Source organism: Halichoerus grypus, chromosome 7 (genome assembly GCF_964656455.1).
Source record: "Halichoerus grypus chromosome 7, mHalGry1.hap1.1, whole genome shotgun sequence".
Taxonomy (NCBI): Eukaryota; Metazoa; Chordata; class Mammalia; order Carnivora; family Phocidae; genus Halichoerus; species Halichoerus grypus.
In genome coordinates, this window is record NC_135718.1 from 31327145 (window position 1) to 31349839 (window position 22695).

At 51.4% G+C, this 22695-nt stretch overlaps 1 protein-coding gene across 1 annotated transcript in view; it reads left to right on the forward strand.

The window, feature by feature from the left end:
• TLL2 (tolloid like 2) overlaps nucleotides 1-16556 on the forward strand; it is a 116129-nt gene extending 99573 nt beyond the window's left edge. Inside the window, exons 14-21 of the mRNA XM_036111621.2 lie at nucleotides 4595-4720; nucleotides 5407-5567; nucleotides 6202-6382; nucleotides 7744-7869; nucleotides 9841-9968; nucleotides 12916-13129; nucleotides 14478-14728; nucleotides 16422-16556. Coding sequence (XP_035967514.1) covers nucleotides 4595-4720; nucleotides 5407-5567; nucleotides 6202-6382; nucleotides 7744-7869; nucleotides 9841-9968; nucleotides 12916-13129; nucleotides 14478-14728; nucleotides 16422-16556 — 1322 coding nt within the window. The remainder of the gene's footprint in view (nucleotides 1-4594; nucleotides 4721-5406; nucleotides 5568-6201; nucleotides 6383-7743; nucleotides 7870-9840; nucleotides 9969-12915; nucleotides 13130-14477; nucleotides 14729-16421) is intronic.
• Nucleotides 16557-22695: the final 6139 nt, after the last annotated feature.

Here is a 22695-nt window from a genome sequence, read left to right on the forward strand (position 1 = left end):
TTCAAGGGCATTTCAATTCTCAGCTTGCCAACTTCTCTTTAGATGCCCATGAAGGTGTTAACCAAGGCCCATCTACACTAACTTAATGCACAGGCCCGGCTTGGTGTCTCTTTTATGTCAGTGAGCTTGACCCTGAATCCTAAAAGAGGAAGCAGGACTGGTGGAAGCCTTGGGGGGCCTCTTAGAGGGAAGAAAAAGGACTCTACTGAGTGTGCCAGAACCCACGTGAGTGATCTCACTTTCTCTTCAGAACCACCCCGTGGTCCGCATTAGTATCACCCTCCTTTCGCAGTTGAGGAAATGGAAGTTCTGAGGGGGCAGAGCCGAACAGACCCAGGATCTGCAGGGCCCCCCAGTGCATTCTTCCCGCTACAGAGACGTGCAAGTCACCGGCAAGTCAAGCGAGGGGCGTTCAATTTTTCATTAGTGTTTGTGGTTTGATTCTGAAACTTGTCACCTTTCTGCCCTCTGGGTCCCATGGGGACATGGGGGAAAGGGCCTTGGATGTAGCGTCCGAGGTTTGGATTTTTGTCCTGCCTTCATCCCTCACAGGTGTCTGCTCTCAGGCAGGTCAGTTTTCCTTTCGGAGACTGGGTCATACCTGCTTTGTTCTCTACTGTGCTCCCAGCACCTGGCCCACACCGGGCTCAGTAAATACTCACGGGGCAGGGAATGACTAGATCAAAGAGCACATGAGGCTCAGGTTCCTCACCTGTGGGTTGGGCTTCCTGCTGCTTTCTCTGCCTCCTTTTTGGGGTCCCCAGGAGGAAGATTGAGGCGAGACCACAGTCTAGAGCAATGCTGTCCGACAGAAATAGGAAGCAAGTCACAAAGGTGAGCCATGTGATTTTAAACTGTCTAGCAGCCACCTTATCCCTCCCCCAAGAAAGAAACAGGTGGAATTATTTGAATATATCTTATTTAACCCAATATATCAATTTTATGACCATTTACCATCGCACGCAGCACTGCCGTTTTAATATGTAATTGATATACACAACATTAATGGCGTATTTTATGGGTTTTTTTCATTCTAAGTCTTGGAAATCCAGTGTCTTTTTACACTCATAGCACAGCTGAATTCAGACTAGCTACATTTCAAGGGTTTGACAGCCACACGGGCTGATGGTGACCACATTGGTCAGTGCAGGCCTTGGGACTGGACACGGCCAGTTTCCTCTGCCCAGCCTTTTTCCAGAAAAGCCATCAATAGGCTGTCCTGGGAACACACAGAGCCCAGTGCGTGTGTCAGGACTTCTCCAGTGAAAGAACCTGGAAGATGAGCTGCAAAGTCCATGCAGAAGAGTTGGACCAAGAGAAAGAAACTCTTGCCTTGGTGCCAGTGGGCCGGAGGCTCTGCCCGGAGCCCAGATGGAGCACAGCACTGACCAAGGTGCCAGTTGGCCTCTGCATCCCTCTCCCGGTGCCGGATGGCCGTGTCTCTCACAGCCCACTGGCCTGGCAGCAGGCAGAGCTCATCGCCCCTTACTGCCGGAGGTGGCGGCATTTGAGGGTTGGCCATTTTGGTCGCACACGCCTCACATAAAGAATATGATTCCACCTTGCTCCCCACACTCCTCTGTCCCAGTGCCAAAGGACCACCATGGGGTGTTGATGAGGGGGACTGGCTTCCTGCAGGTGTTTCTTCAAAAGCTTACGCATATGCCCTGCCTTCTCATTCCTTAACTCTCTGCAGACAATTGTTGGCATCCTACCTGAGCCATCTCATTATCTAAGCAGGGAATGGTTCCTTCTTTTACTAATACGGCTTGAAGAAGGCAAAGAAGACAGAGCTACCACTTTGCAAGGCTGAGCCCTACCTTTTCAGCTTTTTCTCCTACCCCTCACACTTTCCCAGATTTTTCTAGGAGGCTTGGCCTTGACCACTGTAGCCCAGAGCAAGCGTGAATCTGTGGGCTTGGAGCAGATGCTACTTCATCATAGTGTGGAGGTGATTCCAAGGACACCCAGGCTCCCACTGAGAGCAGGGCACCTAGTACACTTCCATGTCATCCATCCAAGTTGGAGTAGGGTTGAAAATGTCCAAACATCCCACTGCTCTTGCTAGAGGGAGCTCAGATATAACTCTATAGCTTTCACCCACCTTCCTGGGCCAAACAAACATCCTCCCCTTCTAGTCCCTGGAGGAACTATATTCCCTTTGCTTTAGTCCCAAATCCAATCTACCATCCTCTCTCAACCCCACATGGTTAAGATGGTACCCGGAAACTTGTTCATCTGCGGTCTTCCCTTTCTTGCCTATGACAAACGTGTGTCCTTCCCATAGCCATATCATCTTCTGGCATCAGAGTCTCCCCCTTGCCCCCGACTTGATCCCGTGTTTATCTTGGTCTATTTTGATGGGCTTTTCCCATCATTCTTTTCTGCCCTCCCCCTGCACCCACCTGCCAGTTTCTTGACTCTGCTGTGCTGCCTTCCTGCCCATCTCTTCTTCCCCCACTGGCCCATCTCTGATGCAGTGTCCTTCCTTCTGTTTCTGCCTTGTCCCTCTCCCTTCGTCAGGCTGTACTACTCTGCTCTCACCTGATTCAGGTATGCCCAGGTAACCTTATCCTGTCACTGCCCTCATCATTGTGTCTCTCCACCCACTGGGATTTCGAAAGCAACCTCGCTATTGTCTGTAGTGAGATCTATTGTGTATTGGATGTCTATATGCTAGGGACTTCACACACATCATTTTCAGCCCCCACAACCCTAAAAGCAGGTACTACTTTCATTTTAAAGCAGGGGGAAGGCTCAGAGAGGTTAAATTACCCAATTTGTTGGGGGCAAGATCCAGTATGGATCCAACCAAGGTCTGTCTGGCTCACTCTAGAAGCCAGGACTCTCCATTTTTCCTTATTATTGATTCTCCCTCCTTCTATACTTTCTAGCAAATGCCAAAGAAAGTGCTTTTCCTATTGTAAAGCAATAAGTAATTGCAAGATTGTTACTATTTTAGCATACTTCATATTTCATTTATTTGAGGCCATGGACAACTTCAACCCCCTGCCGAGAGCATGTCTCCTACACTCAGTTCCCCTACTGGTCAATTTATTTAAGCTTTGGCTGAGCCCAACAACACGTCACTCTTACAATTACCTAAGTTTATTGCCCACTATGTGCAACGATGGGATATTCACATGCCGTTCTTTACCCAGTGAAGAGCGAGCAGGTAGACGAGTGTGTTGTGCACTGTAGACAAGGAAGGCTGGAAGGAAATGGGTCTGTTTGAGTGGGGAAGGGGCAGCACAGAGGGAGTCAGCCCGGTCAAAGGGTTTGCTTGTGCTGCAGGACCAGTGGAGGGACATTGCAAGGGGCCAGAATTTTGACAATTCACATTTCAAAGGATAAGAAATACTTTTGAAAAGCAGCGAGAATCCTATCTCTGGGTGGATTTCGAGCAGGGTCTGCAAAGCCATCCATAAGTAATGTTATTAAAAGGATCGCTGCGTGAGGGCAGGACTGGGGGTCTTTCTGGGTCTTTACCAACTCTAAGATGTTCTGATTTCTCCCATTTTGTGTGTAATGTGGGCTTTGAAGATTTTGTGGCCGACCCTGTGCTTGCTCTCTTCCTACCTTCCGTGGTGGTATGAACCAATGCCACCCCCACCCTTTCTTCCTCCCAGATTGGGCTTTTTTGGTTTTGTCTTGTTTTGGAAGATGCCTCAGGGTTTTGTTGTCCCTTCGCTCGGCCCTCTGGCTCCGTGAGGCCACAGCCTCTCCTCTCAGGGATAGATGCACCAGAGCTTGGCACCAGAAAATGATGAGTTTTTCCTTTTATTTCCGATCCTCTTCTTGGAGATGCCCATGGCCTGGGTTTTTCTTTCCTCCAGTGATGCACGGGCTGACATTTCCGGGCAGATTCTCCAATTACCCCCGTGTTCCTCCTCGGGACGGCTCTCCTGGCATCCTACCTGCTGCTATTAACTGCCCCAAACATATCACTAGACACTTGTCAGCACCGAATCCCATCCAAGTCCCCTGCTAACTCAGTCTCACTGTGGCCTCTTCCTGCAGTTTCTCGGGGAGTGCTGACTAACCTAAGAGTTCAGCGTCTTCTGTAACCTTGAAGATCTCCCTGGGCACACCGCTTCGGATTATTTCTAACATACAAAATCACAAGTTCTGGTTCTATCTCTAGAAAATTCTTCTACGTCTTCATCTAGAAATGTGTCCCTTTGTTCTTACCCTTCACTTAATGTCCCTACGAAGTTCTGTATTTGGGGAGAACCCCAATTCCATAGCATTAAAACTGATGACGTTTTTGGTGAGGGACCTCTGAGATTTTTTAAAAATCACACTGTATACCCTGACTGAACCCTTCAAAGAACAAAATCATCCAGGCCTGATCTCCTCCAGAGGAACCCTGCTTCTGCCTAACAAGTTACTCTTATGTTCTCAAGACCTCCCCTTTGGCTAGAGCTGCTCAAGGTTTCTGAGACATGGACGTGAGCCTCCCGGGGAGGGGTGACCAGGAGCCGTTCTTGTTCTTAGAGGACATTTGCCAGGCACCCTGGGATGGGTAATGAGATGGGGAGCAGACCAGACGACTTTGTGATGATTTAGCTGGGGTCCCCTTCCTCTCCAACAGAGGTGGATGAGTGTTCCTGGCCAGATCATGGCGGGTGTGAGCAGCGCTGTGTGAACACTCTGGGCAGCTACAAGTGCGCATGTGATCCTGGCTACGAGCTGGCTGCCGATAAGAAGACGTGTGAAGGTTGGTGTTGGACCTGCCAAGCGAGAATGGGAAGGGATAAGGGGCCAGTCTTAGGAGAAATGGGGATGAGATGGGACCGTGGGCTGGCTGCGAGGTGACGTGATTTGTGATGGAGGGTGCCCCTGGCTCTTGGAAGGAAAAACAACTCCATCAAGTCACAAATGTGAGAGGGCTGCCCAGATTATAAGAACTCCACCCTAGACACAATTCACACGATTATTCAGATAAAAAAATGAAAGCAAAGAAAAACTATGAGCACTTTCGCGTGATGCAACTAATTGCTCATTTCATTCATTCCACTTCTACGGGGCTGGTGTTCCGTTTTCCTTGCCCACCCACATGATGCTGCTTGTTCATATAAGCCAGGTGAGGTGCATAGCTTACTGCAAACATTCCTAAGTCTCCTTTGGTCCAAGTCATGTGGAGTCCCCAACTCTGCCACTGAGTGACAGGTAAGCACAGATGCATTGTCATCGTTTTACAAAGCGTTAAGGCTTGTCCTCAGCGTCATCCCTCTAAATCCTCAGTTGAAGCAGACTAGAAGAAAGGATGCTGGATTAATCAGTTCAGATTGTCAAACTTTTTTTTTTTTATTAAAGAACAGCAGGGCTTATTGCTGCTTGGGGGAAATCGCAGTCACTTGGAACTAAAACCAAATGAATTTTGCTTCTGTTTCTCCCGTGCAGTGGCCTGTGGCGGTTTTATTACCAAGCTGAACGGGACCATCACCAGCCCTGGGTGGCCGAAGGAGTATCCTACAAACAAAAACTGCGTCTGGCAGGTGGTGGCCCCTGCTCAGTACCGGATCTCCCTTCAGTTTGAAGTGTTTGAATTGGAAGGCAATGATGTATGCTTCTGCGCTCTAACTGATTGTGTTGGGATGTGGCTCAGGGCTGCAAAGCAGCGAGGGGCTCAGCAGGTGGGGAGGTCGCTTCCTGCAGTCAGGGACTCTTTGCAGGGCAGAGTCTGGGGAGTGTTTGGTGTAGTGGTTTCAGCTGCGCACCCTCTGCAGACGTGATGTTTTGGTTCTCTTGTCACTGATAAATCCAAGAAGAATCAGGACCAGGGTGGAGGAGGCAGGTCTTGGGGGTGGGAGGTGGTCAAGACAAGTATGTCCCCTGGGGTAGGAGTCTGAGGGTTAGCGTCCTGGTGAGGGGAACTGAGGGGGTGAGATGCAGCTGGAGACGAGGACGGTGTGAATTGCCTGTCCCCTCCCTTGGGCAGTGGTCATGGGATGACCAAGTCAGCCAAGGCCCAGGTAGAGCGCCCCCCCGCCCCAAGCAGCATGCTAGCATGAGTGCCCCATGTCTGCACCTTGGGCCAGAGGGATCCCAGTAAGTGTTGAAAGGACCCTCCTACTGGACCTGGCTGAGCTGGTCTGGCCACCGGGCAGGGTGTGGTGTTCAGGAAGGGGGTCCTGCAGGGAGGCTAGGGTGGAGCCGTGGGAGTACCAGGGGGCTCCCCATGGTGCTCCCTTGCAGGTCTGCAAGTACGACTTCGTGGAGGTACGCAGTGGTCTGTCCCCCGACGCCAGGCTGCATGGCAAATTCTGCGGCTCAGAGATGCCCGAGGTCATCACCTCCCAGAGCAACAACATGCGTGTGGAGTTCAAGTCGGACAACACGGTCTCCAAACGCGGCTTCAGAGCCCACTTCTTCTCAGGTGCGTGCGGGTCTGGAGGCGAGGTCGCGGGTCGCCTCGGCTGTGCAGGCTCGCAGGCTCTGGGGCACCTGCCCACCTCTCTCTGCCCACCGCCCCTCCCCTCGCAGTAAAACTTCCACCTGGGAGCGGGCGTGCCTGGATCTGGGATTTTTTATATTGCTGGTTATATTATTACAGGGCTGTCATAACACACTACCACAAAGTGCGTGGTGTGAAACAACAGAAATGTATTCTCTCGCGGTTGCGGAGGCCGGAAATCTGCAGTCAAGGTGTGGGCAGGGCTGTGCTCCTTCTGAAGGCTTTGGGAGGATCCTTCCTGGCTTCTAACTAGCTTGTGGTCCCCGTACTTAAGTGTTGGGTGGGCTTCATCTCTTTATTCTTTAAGGATTCTTCGTTGTCCTCATGAAACTAAAACACCAAGTGTTCGGTGACACTTCACCATAGGGTTTGGCGAGGGCAGGGAGACACCACTGACCCCCGGAGTTATCCCGGTGTCGGGGGCCGGGGAGGGGGGCCGGTCCTCGGTTATCACAGGAAGACGCTGGCTTGAGCTACAAGAACCACAGTGACAACAGCTAGGACTTGAGTTCGGACATCGTAACAAATACAAGCTAACACTCTCAGCTAGACGCTGTTCCAAGTACTTTCCCTGTACTAACTCATTTCCTCCTCCCAACAACCCTATGACGTGAGGACACATACTGGCTCCATTTTACAGGTGAGGCTACTGAGGCACAGAAGTCAAGGACTGCCCAAGGACACAACAGCTGGGAGTGGTAGAGCAGGACCGGCGCTCGGCAGTCTGGCCCGGGGCCCGAAGGCCTACCTACTCCACAGGCCGGAAGTGGCGTGGGGTCTGGGAGGAGGAGCCGAGGCTTCCGGGTCACACAGGCTGCTCGCTCACTGAGTGGCCCTGGGGCATGTTAGTGTCCTCAGCCTCAGTTTCCTTACCTGTAAAAGGGGGGCATAGGCACCTGGCTCCTCAGGTTGCATGCTGTATAGAAAGTGCTTCGGGAATTGCCCATCACATAAATATTCAATACACGGCAGTTACTTTTATTATTGTTACCATGACTATTCTTAATATCAGCCTACCCTTTAAGGAGCTCCTTGTTTTGGCGGGCAGCAGGGTTAAAGGACATAAATGCTCATTCAAGTGCTGTAGGAGCGTGGGGAATTCAGTATAGAGCAGGACCGGGTACGATCCAACAGATGCTGCCCCCACCCACCCCAGGAAGGGGACTCCCCAGGGCAGGGCAATCTGGGAGCCTCCCTGGCAGAGGCTACTTCTGAGTGGAGTTCTGAGGTCTGAGGGGAGTCCCAAGGTGGCGTTTCCCCTGAGAGCCCGTCGATCTCCGCAGACAAGGACGAGTGTGCCAAGGACAACGGCGGGTGCCAGCACGAGTGTGTCAACACGTCTGGGAGCTACCTGTGCCGGTGCAGAAACGGGTACCGGCTCCACGAGAACGGGCACGACTGCAAGGAAGGTGAGGCTGCACTGGGAGGCCAGGCTGGCCGTGGCTGCCGGAGAGTGCACGTGTGTGAGAGCGTGAGCAAGGGGCCCTCCTCGTCTGCCTTCCCGCCTGCCGCAGGGCGGTGTTCCCCAGGGCAGCACCCTCCTTCAGGAGGATTCGGGGCCCTCAGGTACCCTCATGGGGTTACTATGGCAAAACGGGTACGCCCCCAGGCTCCTAAATCAGACTACCGCCTAGGTTTAAATCCTGACTGCTGCTTAACCGGCTGTGTGACCTTGGGCAGGTTACTTAACCTCTCTGAGCTTCCGTTTCTTCTATTTAAAAGGGACTAAACAGACCCTCTTCTTAAAGGTGTATGAGGAGTGAATGAAAGCGTGCCTAGAAAGTATTTCAGACAATCTGGCATCTATTAAGCACTTGACATGTCAATAAATATCAACCATCTATGTCATAATATTTTTTATCATATGCAGGTCTAATAGTAGAATAGAATTCAAAAAAGATTGCTCCCTGCTTCATTTACTACTGGAAGTTCAAGGCCAGATGCCTTTGAATGTCCAGGCATTCTGGAAAGAGCCTCCCTCCCCCTGCCCTGTGAAGGGTGTTTGAGCATCTCTGATAAGCACACAGGCCTCTAGGCCTTGGCCCCAGCACAGGGCCCTGCAGAGGTGGTCAGAGGGAGGGAAGGGATGAAGACTTCACGCCTCCTCTCTGGGAGAAGCATTTCAAAGGTAGGAGATTTGACGGGGATGCACAGAGTCTGACCAGGCCTACCGGGGTGTTACACGATGAGCTAAGACAGCTTCAGAAGCACGGTGCGGCCACCCTCCAAGCCCAGCCCTGTGACAAGGACATGGGCGGTCGTGGGTTGGTTGGGAAGCAGGTTGGAAGAACTTGGAAGGACGCATCATTCTGGAACTTAAAAGTCTTTGTCACACTCCTGTGAGGTGGGCGTGGGCCAGAACAAGACTTGCCTCCCGTGGCGTGGGGGAGGCCCGGAGGGATTTAACCCCACTAAGGTCCCACCAGCCGAACAGTGGCTGCCTTCCTATGGGCTCCTCCAAGGGGTGGCAGCCAATGTCCCAGACGCTGAGCCCCTGCCCCTGTTGACATTTGTCCCCTGTGGGGCTGCAGAGTGGGGGCAGCGTTGAGCAGGAACCTCCCTTCAGCTGCTGCCTACCCCCTCCCACTTCCCCTGACCCGCCCTCAACTGCCCCCTCTGGCATCTTGTCCTGCAGCCACAGGGCAGCGTTGGCAATGGGGGTGGGGGTGGGGGTGCACATCCTCAGTTCCCTCTGTTTCCTAATCATTTACACCAAAGGCAGGCCTGGGTTCAAGTCCCCGCCCCGCCCCTTACCAGCGAGTCACTACCCTCTCTAAAGTTATTTTCTTATTTGCAAAGTGAGAAGGATGAGATGAGGGAATGCATTCAAAATGCTTAGCGTCGTGCCCAGCACCCCTTCTAGCTGTTGACCAAAACACTGCACCCTGAGAAGTCGTGGGACCCCCTTTGCTAACAGCACCATATAGCCAAGGCAACATCCGTAGCCGCCAAATGAACCTGCTTTGAAAATCGAAAGGAAATATACATGGAAGGCGGAGTGAAGACCTTCGTCGGCACTTGCTAAGACTTGTACATATATTATCTCATTTAGTCCACATATCCCCCGACGAAGTCGGCACCCCTTTTACAAATAAGGACACCAAGGCTTGGGTAAGTGCCCAAGTCCCACGGCCTGCAGGCGGTGTGACCCACGTCCATGTGACCCCAGTGCCTGTGGTCTCAACCGCCACTAGGAAAGCAGCAAAACCAAATAAACTCTCTGGCCAGAGGACACTTGACTCAGGCTGAGCCCTGCCCCCACATTTGATCATGACCCCATGACAAATAAGAATGAGAGACGGATCCTCCCCCAGAGGGCCTCTGGTGCTGCCCACAAATGAACCGCTTCTCTCTGCATGTGTCTCCCCACCCCCCTCCAGCTGGCTGTGCGCACAAGATCAGCAGTGCAGAGGGGACCCTGGCGAGCCCCAACTGGCCCGACAAGTACCCCAGTCGGAGGGAGTGTACCTGGAACATCTCTTCCACCGCGGGCCACCGGGTGAAACTCGTGAGTCATTTTCATAGTTGACGGACAACACGGACTTTGGTTTCAGACAGACACGGGCACGGGGTTGCGTCTCTGCTCTGCCCCTTCCCAGCTCTGAAATTTGAGAAGGTTATTCAACACTTCCAGAACTCGGTTTCATTATCTGGAAAATGGGGATGTTAATGAAGCCTCCCTTGTGGGGCGGCTGCGCACAATTCAGAGGTGGTGGTAAGAAAAGCTCTCTAAATAGCACCTGCTCGCAGCAGTACCTACCTGCACAGATCGGGAGAGCTGACATTCAGTTGTTTCCAGCTGTAATTTTTGACAAAGCGATACATTCCCAAGGTTAAAAAAAAGGAACCAGTACAGATTGTTGGAAAGTGGAAATCAAAACCTTCTAGATCCCCCATGCCCACTTCAGAAATGACATCTCTGAACTTTTTTTGTAAATTCTACCAGAAATTTCCTATGCACATACAATAACGTATGGATATGCATGGGAAAAATATAGATCGTTTTTCTTGCCTAGATTTCTCGAATGGATTATCATTCAGATTCCTCCATAACTTACATTTAAAAAAATTAACAATAAGACGTTAAGTTATGCTAATTCTCTCTTGAATTAAAAAATTAAAGTCTCTCATGCATATGGTTGTAGGAGTGCGCACCGTGCTCGGTTATTTCAGAGGAGAACTGAGTCTCTGGTACAAGTCTCATTTCTCAGCCCCCAGAGACTCCCAGCTCCTGGAGTGTAAAACAAACCCTCTTGTCGGCTGGAGAAGGTATACTCCAGACAGAAGGTTTTTAAATGGGTCCTTCTGACTCTGGAGATTTGTAAGCTCTCCAGAAGGCATAGGGATGGTCCTCTGAAGTATGGGCCAAAAATGCAAGGAGAATGGAAGAGAATAAAGGAGAACGTGATGATAAGCGGACGATAGCGGGCGACTTGCAAGGGTGTTTACTGGCCGGTGAGAGCGGTGAGGAGGACAGGTGGGTGAACGGACGCCCACAACAGAGCGCGGGTGCTGGGGTCTGTCTGTGCCAGGCCCGGGGCAGCGAGGGGTGGCGAAGGCAGAGCCCATGACCACAGGGTGCTCACAGCGGGCCCCTCATAGGTACGGCTGCCCATGTGGGAAGTGCTTTCGGCGGCTTTCCTGGGTGTCAGAACAGCCTTAAATCTGGGTGAGGGTGAACTAAAGTGCCTTAGGGTAATGCTTCCGCCCCAACGCTGCCCTCTGCTGGAGAAGGTTCTCAATGGCAACATACATCTCCGGCGTCGGCGGGGGAATGGCGCCCCCTGGGGGCGGGAACGCGCAGCCTGCACAACTGGAAGCCGCGCTTCTGTCAAACCGCCACAAGACTTTCGTAGTTGCCGAAGGTCTTCCCCTTCTTTACAGTGCTAAGGAACTAAAGCAACTGATCACTGGGGCCAGAGACCAGATCTCAGCTTTATAGACGTTCATACGTGTATGTGCTAGTTTTTAAAAAAACTTCCTTGGGAAGTGTATGGTGGATATCCTGATCATGCTCTTTTTTGCCACCAGAAAATGTGAGTTGAATACTTCCCAAGAAGCCGGTGTTTCACTGTATGGGGACAGCAACAGGGTGTCCCATGTGTGTCCCTCCCATTGCATCACCCACCCTGATGCTGCTGGTCTCCCCTCCGGCTCCTGCCCACTGTGTCTATACCACCCCCAAACCCAGCTCCCTTTCTATAAGGTGTGAAGCGCTTTGCCTGTTTCTACTGTTTGTCATTCCTGTGAAAGCCCGCACTGCTGATGATCCCTCTCCACCTCCATCTCTGTCCTGTCTCTCCAGCTACTCTCATGAATTCAGACTCCCCCTCGTCCCCCACTAATGGCCTCTCTTCCTGCTCCGTCATTTGGTCCAAGCCTTCATTTAACACTGTCCCCTCTCACCTTTCCCATCTCCCTGGCAGCTGTGGGCAGGCCATCGGTCACTCAGCTGCCCAGTCAGTCCCTAAGAAGCTCTACATTTGGGGTTTTGAAGCTTCATGCATGGCCTGGAATGGAGGAGCTCCCCTGGCCAGCTTTGGGGGACAGTCTTCAGGGGGCAGGGAGGAGGGGGACAGTATAGCCTGGTGATGGTTAAGAGTGTGGGCTGGAGTCAGGCTGGCTGGGGACTAAGTCCAGGTCCAGCCTCCTCTAGCTTGGAGGAGTAAGCTTGGGCAAGACATTTCTCTAAGACTCAGTTTTCCCCTTCTGCACATTGGGTCTAATACTAGCTTTTCCCTCACATCATCAGAATTAAGTGAGAAAATGTTCATGAACATTTGGCACAGGATTCTGTGCAGGAAAAAAAGCTCTCCTCAAATGTCAGCCACTGTGAGGATGCAGATGAAGAACAGTGTGCACTTCCTACAGCCTCATCCTGTCATTTGCACTGAAGGATCGCACAGCACAGAGGTTGAGGGCAGGGGCTCTGCAGCCAGACCTCCTGGTCATGGCCCAGCCCTACCAGTGGGTGACCTTGGGCAAGTCACCTGACTGCTCTGCGCCTCAGTTTCCTCATCCGTAAAGGGTGACCTTGGGCAAGTCACCTGACTGCTCTGCGCCTCAGTTTCCTCATCCTATCCAAGGGATGGTAGCAGTAGACACAGCACAGGGGCGTGAGGATTATATGAGGTTATATTTGTAAAGCACTCAAAACAGCTCCTGACCCAGCTCGAGTCCTTGGTCTTTGCTGTCATCATCATTAAGTGAGAAGGAGCCTTGTGATGGGATGGAAGGAGCAGGGATGACCACAAGCATCTCAGCTGTAGGAACCCGGCCATCTCACCTGCAAAGTGCTCATAGCAGCAGTCGTTCCTGTGACTACCTCGTAGGGTTGTCCGGGGACCACGAGAGAACGTCCCGTGCGCCCCATCCTCTCCCAGCCCCCGGGGAGGCGGCCCCACCCCCGGCTGAGCACCAGCGCCCTGCTTCCCTTTCTGCTCTTCTATCCCCAGACATTTAACGAGTTTGAGATCGAGCAGCACCAAGAATGTGCCTACGACCACCTGGAGCTGTACGATGGGCCCGACAGCCTGGCCCCCATCCTTGGCCGTTTCTGTGGCAGCAAGAAACCGGACCCCGTGGTGGCTTCAGGCAGCAGCCTCTTCCTCAGGTTTTATTCAGATGCCTCTGTGCAGAGGAAAGGTTTCCAGGCGGTGCACAGCACAGGTAGGGGGGCCGGGGGCCCCGCAGCCCGCTGAGGCCCACAGGGGCTGGACACAGATGGTGATGGAAGCAGGAACAACTGCCGACACGGGGGTGGGGGGTGCGTCATCAGCCGTCCCTTTAACCATGAAACGTGGGCAGCCGTAGGGGGAAGGGTTGTTTTCTTTGAATGTCCTTAATTGATAACATTTAAAGTGGGCCACCCTTTGTTGGTGCCACACTTCTTTCCGACCCACCCTCCCTTCCTCCCTTCCTCCCATCCTCTTTCCAAAACTTATTTGTAATCTTGCTGGTCCGTGAAATCCCAAAGTCTGGGAGCTGAGGGGTGGAGAACAGCCCCTGTCACGCTCTAAGGGCCAGTTCTGGAAAACGGAAAATGTTTCTATTACCCATTATTTTTCCTCCACTTAACATGTCACATCTCAGGGACTTGAAATTTCCCAAAGACAGCTCAGCCCTGGAGGAAATTCTCAGCAAGAGCACGTGGGGTTAAGAGCTGGGAGTCAGGAAGGACCGGGGACCGGCTGGGCCTAACAGTGTCACTGGACCTCGGGGAGCTCGGCGTCTTGGGGGCGTGGAGCACATTGAGGACAGGCAGTGGAGGAACCTGCCTTCAGAATTTCTGGCACTTTCTAATCTCTCTAATGAGATCACTCTCATGTATCCATTTATATTATGTGGCCTCTAGTGGCCTAGACAAGATAGGGTGGGACCCAGACAACCAGAGTTAGGGTCCTAGTCACAAACTCAGAAGCCAGCTCTACAGAATACAAGCCCAAAGTATGAGGCTCGGCTCACTTGTGACACCCCCAGGAGCCTCAAAGTCAGACTATACTCAGCACTGTCAGATGCAGGAGCAAGTCGTCTGTAACCTGAGGGTTCTGGGTTTGAGTTTACCAGGGGTTCTGATGTGCTTTTGGTGCCCTCTGTTGGCGACAGTTACAAATCACAGTAAGTAGCTGGGGCCCGCGAGCCCTTCTCTGGTGCTTCTAGCACTTCCAGGGAATTAGGTGGTAGAGATCCAGCCAGCCAGCTTTTTTCAGTAGCTTGCTCAGGAATTCCCCAGAGGCCTTCTGTGACCCAATCCAGGAACATAGGACCTTCCTGGGAAGGGCCAATTTGGACCCCCCAGTAAGCCCTGAAACTAGGACCTATCGGCCTCTGTTTACGCGTCTGTAAAATGGGATGAGGAAACCTGCCAGACTTTCCTACAGGGCACACGCGAGGCCTCGTAGAGAAAGCTGGCCGGCATTGGGGTGTGAAGGGAGAAGGCCGGGGCTGGGAAGCGGGCGGGGGTGGCCCACGCGACTCTGTGCCGAGCGGACGGGGCGGCTCTCTCCCTCTGCTCCAGAGTGCGGGGGCAGGCTGAAGGCTGAAGTGCAGACCAAAGAGCTGTATTCCCACGCCCAGTTTGGGGACAACAACTACCCGAGCCAGGCCCGCTGCGACTGGGTGATCGTGGCGGAGGACGGCTACGGGGTCGAGCTGATCTTCCGGACCTTTGAGGTGGAGGAGGAGGCCGACTGTGGCTATGACTACATGGAGGCCTACGACGGCTACGACAGCACGGCCCCCAGGCTCGGCCGCTTCTGTGGCTCTGGCGTGAGTGCGCGGGCTGCCAGCAGGGGCGAGGCGCGAGGACTCAGAGCGGGAGACACCGGGTGCCGGCGCAGGAGGGGCTGCTGCTGGAGCGAACTGGGGAAGGGGAGAGGGGTCCAGAGAGGGATCCAGAGAGGAGGCGGGGAGTAGCCCGGGAGCCCATCAGGAGCGCCCCCTACTGCTGCAGGCTGTGTAAGAGCCGGCTTTCCTCGAGGATTTTCCTCCCGTGTTTGCGAAGGGCTCCCTACCCTCCCCCCACCTCCATTTTTACTTGGCCTTGAGGCTTTAAAACTTGTTTTAAATCATGCTTTTGTATATCCCATATGTTCACCGTTCTCTCCCCGGGCGACTCCAAATGCCCGCGGGAATGACGAGTCTCACTGGAAACACAGACTCATGCTCCGGGTCCTCATCATTTTCCTCACTGTCCCCTCTCTCCTCAGCCACCTCCCCCAGACAGGGCAGGCCTGGTTGGTCCCTTTTCCCCAGCACCTGACCTAGAAGCTGGCACCCGCGGCTGGTACAGGGTCCTGGTCACGCTCCCCCTGCGCCCCTGTCCGCTCCTTGTCTCTGCCTCCGGGGCTGACAGGGCAAAGCTTCTTTGCTGTCGGCTGAATTTACATCAGCTCATTTTGGAGTCAAAAGTGCTTCTCGCGCTGATCAGAACCTCAAAATGGCATCTATACCGGTCTCTGAATAATTTCCCATCATCTTCCTTCACCCTCCCCAAAAGAAAGGATGACAAAGTGTGACCTGACCAATGCCATGCCTTTGATAAAGTCTTTCAGACCGTGGGGCCCATGTGCAGAGGAAAACCTTGGAGAGTCCCGAGCAGTGAGTTGTGTGGGAAGCCCAGCTGGGTCCCACTGCGCCCTGGCAGACAGCAGCCTCGGAGCCTGGCCCCCCTTCACTGAGCCTCTGGTGAAACCTCCGTGACAAATGTAGAGGCGCCATGCCACGTTTCGCTCTTGGACAGGACATAGGCCGCGAGCGTGGGCTTCGGTGTTTGGTCCACTGGGAGATCTATCCCAATGGTGACTTCAAGGTCAGAAAGACCTGAGCTGGGGTCCTGCCTAGCTGTGTGAACTTGAGTTTCAGTTTCCTTAAGTGTAAAATGGAGATAGCACTCCCCTTGTCAGGTTTATATGAGGTAAGATCTGAAAGCGCTCAGAGCAGCCCCCGGCCCGTCTGTGCCCTTCATAACCCATAGATTCCATGTGAGCTGTGCATCTAGGACTGTCTTTGAAAACACAGGGCCTGGGGGGGCTCTTCTCTGGAGCAGAACTGGCAATGTTTTCCTTTGAGAAAGAGCTCTGTCAATGCCCTTCCGTGTCCCTGATGCCCGGGATGCCCCATGGCAGCGCCGGCCTGCCTGTGTTCTCATGTAACCTCTGTCTCATCCTCTGTATTTAAAACTCCAGCCACATCGGGGCGCCTGGGTGGCTCAGTCGTTAAGCGTGTGCCTTCGGCTCAGGTCATGATCCCAGCGTCCTGGGATCGAGCCCCGCATCAGGCTCCCTGCTCCGCAGGAAGCCTGCTTCTCTCTCTCGTGCTCCCCCTGCTTGTGTTTCCTCTCTCGCTGTGTCTCTCCCTGTCAAATAAATAAATAAAATCTTAAAAAAAAAAAAAAAAAAACAACTCCAGCCACAGCCAACTGACCTGACATCCCCCTGGTTTTCTTTTGCCCTTCCCTCAGCCATTGGAAGAGATCTACTCTGCAGGAGATTCTCTGATGATTCACTTCCACACGGACGACACCATCAACAGGAAAGGCTTTCACGCCCGATACACCAGCACCAAGTTCCAGGATGCCCTGCACATGAAGAAGTAACATCAATGTTCGTGAAAGACAGGAACTGAGAATGTGTTTTATAACAACAGCACCTTGTGAATCTGCCCTAAACCAGTGTAAAGTTTTTTTTTCCTCAAACAAAAACTCAAAATCTAGTCTTGGAGGTATGGATCTGGTGAAGTTCAGCCAAGAAGGTGGAAAGATGCTTCTTTGATTCTGGCCACAGTGTTATCAGTCATGGACTTTGAGAGAAGATTAAGGTTTTGAAGTCACTCACCGCTCAAGCTATGCCTGGTCATACTCATTCTCCTTGTCCCTTGCTCCTCCAGGACAAGAGGCCAGCCCTTGGGTTGGTCACTCCTCTATTTCTGGACGTGCTGTGGTAGGTGCCAGACAATGTGACTGTGTCCCGGAGACTCAGGCTGTCTTCTGTCCACATTGAGCAGTGAGGATAAAAGCTTGGCCATGGCTGATTTGTTACTCACAGCGCTGGCTGGAGACTTTTGCTTTCTGTCTGCCAGGGACAGGTCAGCCAGGAAACCTGAGAATACGGATGTCAGGCCTGAAAAAGAACTCGCAGGAAGCAGTGCACAGAGGGAGCTGGAGTATGAGCATCCTTGTCACCATGCTAGTAGACATCAAGCCTCCCCTCTGGGTCACTGGCTCTCCTTGCCACTTTGGGTTTCCCCCATGCCTACTTGCATTAGGAGGTTAAGGCATCCACTGTGAATTCCATCAACACATCTGCTGTTGAGAGTCCCAGTGTGCCGAGAAGAAAACATCCTGCCTCCTCCTGATACTCCTTTCCTGGCTGACTTCAGAAGACCCCACCTGTGCTTGGGATTCCCTGGGCTTAGAAGACCATTTCCTCCTCCAGCTTTGGAGGCACTTGCTGTGGTTGACCTTGACTTCTTGACAACTGATTCAAACTGCATTTGCAAGACGTGCAAAGACAGCCCATGAGGGACCAGTTGAAAACTGGTTAATTATAAGTCATGTAATCATCTGTGGGAGGAGTCAACCTGTGACTAACTTCCTGTCACCGGTCAGGTTAAAGAGTGCATTGGTAACTTCGCTCAGGCTAACTGGTATTCAGTCACCAACTTGCAATCAGAATTTACCACACTTGGCACTTGTTCTAGAGAAGTGTAGAGGATGTTGTTTACATAATTTTAGAACCTCCACGTGTACCTTAAACAGTGAGGTAGTTTTGAATGGCATTTCATTAAGGCATCTATGGGCATTATGAGCTAAAAGCTGTGGTATGTTAGCTTTAAAAGAGTATTTATGTTGGAATAATTTTTAAATAATGTTTACATAATTCTAAGTCCTGTTGGGTTGGTATTGAGCACAGGACAGCACACGAGAGTGTTTCCCGTGAGACCCATGATAGCTCCCAAGCACCAGAATTCCTTTGGGATGAAGCGACATCATTTTAAACAAAGTATTTGTAAAAGCTTAAAAGTTATATTTTTTAAAGATCAGAATATGCCCCCAGAGGACTATGTCTAATTAAAATGATGGCTGAGTAAAACAAACAAAGGATAATACAAAGAAAGGTAGAAGAGATGCATGGAAATATTTTTTTCCTTAAAACAGAAAAAAATTCAAAGTATTATTATTAATAATAATATATGTCTGTATATATGTATGTATGTAAAGGACCAGCTGTCAGAGCCTTAATCGATGCAGTGTGACAGATGCCGACCGGCTGACCGTAGCTTTACTGAGCAGGCCCTCCTGGACCAGCCCTGCATTTTATGTGTGTCGTTCGCCAAGCCCTCTCTTGGCCCTGGATGGAGATTCGGCCTGATTCTCACATCGAGACACATCCCAGGCCCTGCCTCGGGGGCACTTGGGCTCAGCAGTGGGAGCCCCTTATCTTGTGGTCCAACCTGCCTGCGAAGGTAAATCCCAGCTCTCAGATTTTTATATTTTCTGGGGTTTTACTTTGTCTTATCATATCTGTCAACGTTGAAGCTGAAACCAGAATATATAAGGTGGCTATTAGAGGTCTTTCTCCAACGACAGGAAAAGTCTGTCCTTTCGACCTCTTAGAAGCCTGAATAAAATCAACGAAATCTATGGAAAAGTGGGAGAGAGTCAGAAACAGAGTTGGTTCTGCCTCAGCGTTGGTCACCCTCGTGAAACAATGGTACTTATTTTTATCTCTGTAGTATGAATATTGTCAAAAACCCCCAACTTGGCCAACTTGAAACAATGGAACACTTATGAAAACCTTTAGTGAGGCCTTCTGCGAGTGACGTACTCCCAGACAAGACAAGCCCTGATTCAGCTGGGGCCGTCCAGACCGCTCCCCTGGAAGCTCACTTGGGGATTGATGCCCTGGCTTAGTGAGAGAAGGTCCACTCGGCAGGAAGACCCAGGCCCCCTGCCGAAGCTCCTCACAGGACACCTTGCACCAGCCTGCTTTGTCCTTTAATTGGGTGCTAGGCCTTGGGGATGTCACAGAAGTCCAAGACTAGCTTAGGTTCACAGAATTACCTTGATGACCTGATGAAATATTTGGAATCTGGGTCATCAGCCTGGTCCAGTTCTAGTGTGATCTGGTCTGGCAGAAGCTAGAGCCTGAATCCCAGATCAGGGTGAGGGTCTGGAACTAACTTTAGCCTGTGGAGTTTCTCCAAACGGAGAAGACGAGGCTGTGCATTGATTCACTATAAAACCATTTTCCTCTAAAGTTAAGTTTCATCTTACTCATGAAACCCTCAGCCTGTTTAAATCATTTGTAAAACCCTGTTAACTAGCAAATTCACGCTGGGACTTGCCATTGATCTGGTCCATTTGAAAAGTCTCAAATAATTCGTGGTATTGTTGTTTGGTTTGCGGACAAATGTTCCCTTGGCTTCAGCTCCCTTGTTTTTCAAGTTTCCTTGGTAGACTGAACTCCTGAAAAATAATCCCAAATGCCTAAAAGGTTTCTTTTTAAAAAAGAAAGACTATTTAGAGTGCTATCTATAAATATATTGTACTTTTTATTTTGCGTAATTTTACATTTCATGAAATGTTAGTTTCAAAGAGAAAGTGGAGAGGAGCTAATATGTCTGTCTAGAAAGAACTGTTTCATTAAAGAATGTGGATTTACGGATGTGTCCTGGGTTTGTATCACTAGTTTGGACAAGAGTGGTCCCCTTGGTGATCATTTCTTCTAATGCCACAAGATTTGAGGATAGAAGAAGGGGGATCTTCTCAGTGGCTTTCTCCTCTCTGGTGAGTACCTGGTGCCTGGTCCAGAACAGAGCTCCCTGTTGGACCCAGAAAGTCATGAGCAAATCTAACGATGGCTTCAAAGTCGCCCCCTTTCTTGAATCCAAACAGGCTGGAAATCTGACCACATACCTGTTGTGGACTGGTTGCTATGGTGAGGGTGCTTCATGTAGTAGACACCATCCGTTTGTCGCTCAGCACCTCTTCCTACTTGTCTCCACCTGTTCCTGTGCCTGAGGACCACCGCTGACATCTAAAACTAAAGGTCACGGCTCCTGTCAGGTGGTCCTCTCTCTCTCTGGGCTCTGGCGGCCGCTCCTCCGCGCCCCCTTCAGGCCTAGGGGTGGTAATGACACCCAGCTGGTGTAATCCTGGGTCACTGCGTTATCCCCCAAGGAGGACCTTTATAAATAGTCCTTGGAATAAGCCCTCATCAAATATAGCAAATTGAGTATCTCACGTATTTCCTGTGATACAGGCTCATTTTTAACCCAAGGACAGAGGTTCCATCTAATCGAGCACAGTCTTCTCGGGTTGACCAGTTGAGGAGACCTTAGGGTGGGTTTAGAATTTTGTGGGTCATATCAGGGAAGGGTAATAAGGAACCGTGTTTTTTAGAACACTCAGATTGGTCTTAATGCAGAACGATCTAAATGCAGAACTCTTTCTGCAACTGTTCTGTGCCACACGTGTGGAGTGTCAAGGTTTTAGGACTTCCCTTTTTGCAGTCACCAGTACTTCAAGGATGAGCCCCAACGGGACAAGGGTGTGAATGCTTGATGGATCAGTCAGGATAAGGTAGTTTATGCTGCGTCAAAAACAACCCTCAGATATCAAGAATTACATAGGAGAGGCTTATTTCTTGTTCTTACTACGTGTCCATTTCTGGCATCTGGAAGCTCTTCCACATTAGCCTTGGTCATGACGGGGATGATGACGCAGCTTCTACCTGGAGCATTGCTGATTTCTAGATCAGGCAAAGTCACTGACAACTGCCTAGGAGTGCCATATCAATTCCACTCCCGTTCCTTGGCCAAAGCAACGCATACAGCTACTCTTAACTTCGGGTTAAGAATGAGATGAACTAGAAATATCTGCTGGACCCCACTAATGACTCTCACATGTGACATTCACAGATAGAGAAATGACCAGAATCTTTTTGTGTGTTTTAACATTTTACTTCATCACTATTTCCTTACTGACAATTTAGATACAGATTTGAAAAAATCAAGAGTCAGGCCATTGGTCATTTGGCGTGGTCCAGGTTTTTAAACTGACCAGTTATTGCCTGGCAAACCACTCGTGTGATTGTACAACTTTAAATGGTGGCAAGATAAAAATGATGAGAGCATCTTCGCGTCAGTGGCCACAATCTCCCACCCACGAAAGGGCATTCTTTCTACAGTTTCTGAGAAGATAATTCCCAGGCCTAACACTGCCAGAGGAGGAGAGACCACTCATCTCACCCATTCCCTCTTCCTTGAGTGATGGTGCCATGTTCCTTTCGCAGAACAAACCACCGAGTCTCCAATGGGAAGGCGTGGTGTCCTGGGGCACATGACCCCAGCCAGACCGATCAGATCCTCTTCTTGGAATTCATTTTCCCTGGGGGAATATCCTGAGAAGACAGTGGAAGAGTCTCTGCTGCTGAAGCCTCAGGAGCAGCCTCACTCCGCCTTCCCAGAGCCTGCTTCCCTGGCCCTCTTTTCTTTCCTTGAGCTCTACTATACCCAGCCAATAAAGCCCCCTTCTTCTTAAGTTAATCATGGCCCATTTGGATGCCTGTGACCAGAGAACCACGACTGGCCCAGACACTTGGCCAGTGCACCACTGACTAGAGGTCTTAGCAATTCTCCTAAAGGAATAACCTGCCCATTGGAGGGAGAGGTGGTGGGCAGTGGGTGTATAGCAAACAGAAGGAGTCAAGAAGGACCTCACTGGCCTTACCCCCCCCCCATAGACAGCCTAGCCAGAGGGGGCGGGGGCCATGAACTAGAGTCCCTGGGTGCAGCTCTGGTCCAGGTGGGGGTCTATGCCCACCACGCCAAGTTAGAGGCTCACTCTGTGCCGGTTGTACTGAATTCACGAGTCTGTCGTGGTAAACCTTATTAGCCCCACTTTACAGATGGAGAGTGAGGCTGGAAGAAGTTACTTTGCTAGCCTAAGACCGTGCAGCTTCCACAATTGCAGCTGAGGCGTTCAACACGGGCCTGTCTGAACTGTGTGTCCATTACATCCAGACACCAGGACGTCAGCCGAGGCATCGCCGTGGAGTCTTGGGAGCTGGAAGCCCCGTGAAGCACCGGCCATGTGGGTCCCGCTCGCTCCGGTATCCTCGGGCCTGGATCCCTGCGCCCACATCCATTTTTCCAGTATCACCTGCCTGAACACACAAGGCCCCTGTGCCCTCCGTGAGCCAAGCCCCAAACCCAGGAGTTAGCTTTCTTCTGCACATCTTAGTCCACTGTCAAATCTCACCGCCTTTACCTCCACAGTAAGTCACAGACCCATTCACTGTTCTCCATTTCCACTGCCCCGGTCCCCGGGCGGCCGTCACCAGCGCTCACTGGCTCGCTGCCGGCTGGGCGGCCCTTGTAATCCGGGCTTCACAGGGAAGCCAGGTGACCTGCGTCCACGTCACCTAGCTCCGCTCCCACTTAGACTCCTGAAAGCCGTCCCACGGCTCGACGATGGAAATCTCACCGTGCCCTGCCATGCTCACCCCATCTGGCCCCTAACTCACTCTGTCTTTTGTTGTTGTTGCTAAGACATTCTGTTTGTTTCCAGTGTAGTTCACATACCGTGTTACAGTAGTTTGAGTTCTACGATATAGCGATTCACCGATTCTGTACATTACTCAGTGCACATCATAAGTGTGCTCTGAATCCCCATCACCTGTTTCACCCATCCCCCACCCCCTTCCCCTCGGGTAACCACCAGTTTGTTCTCC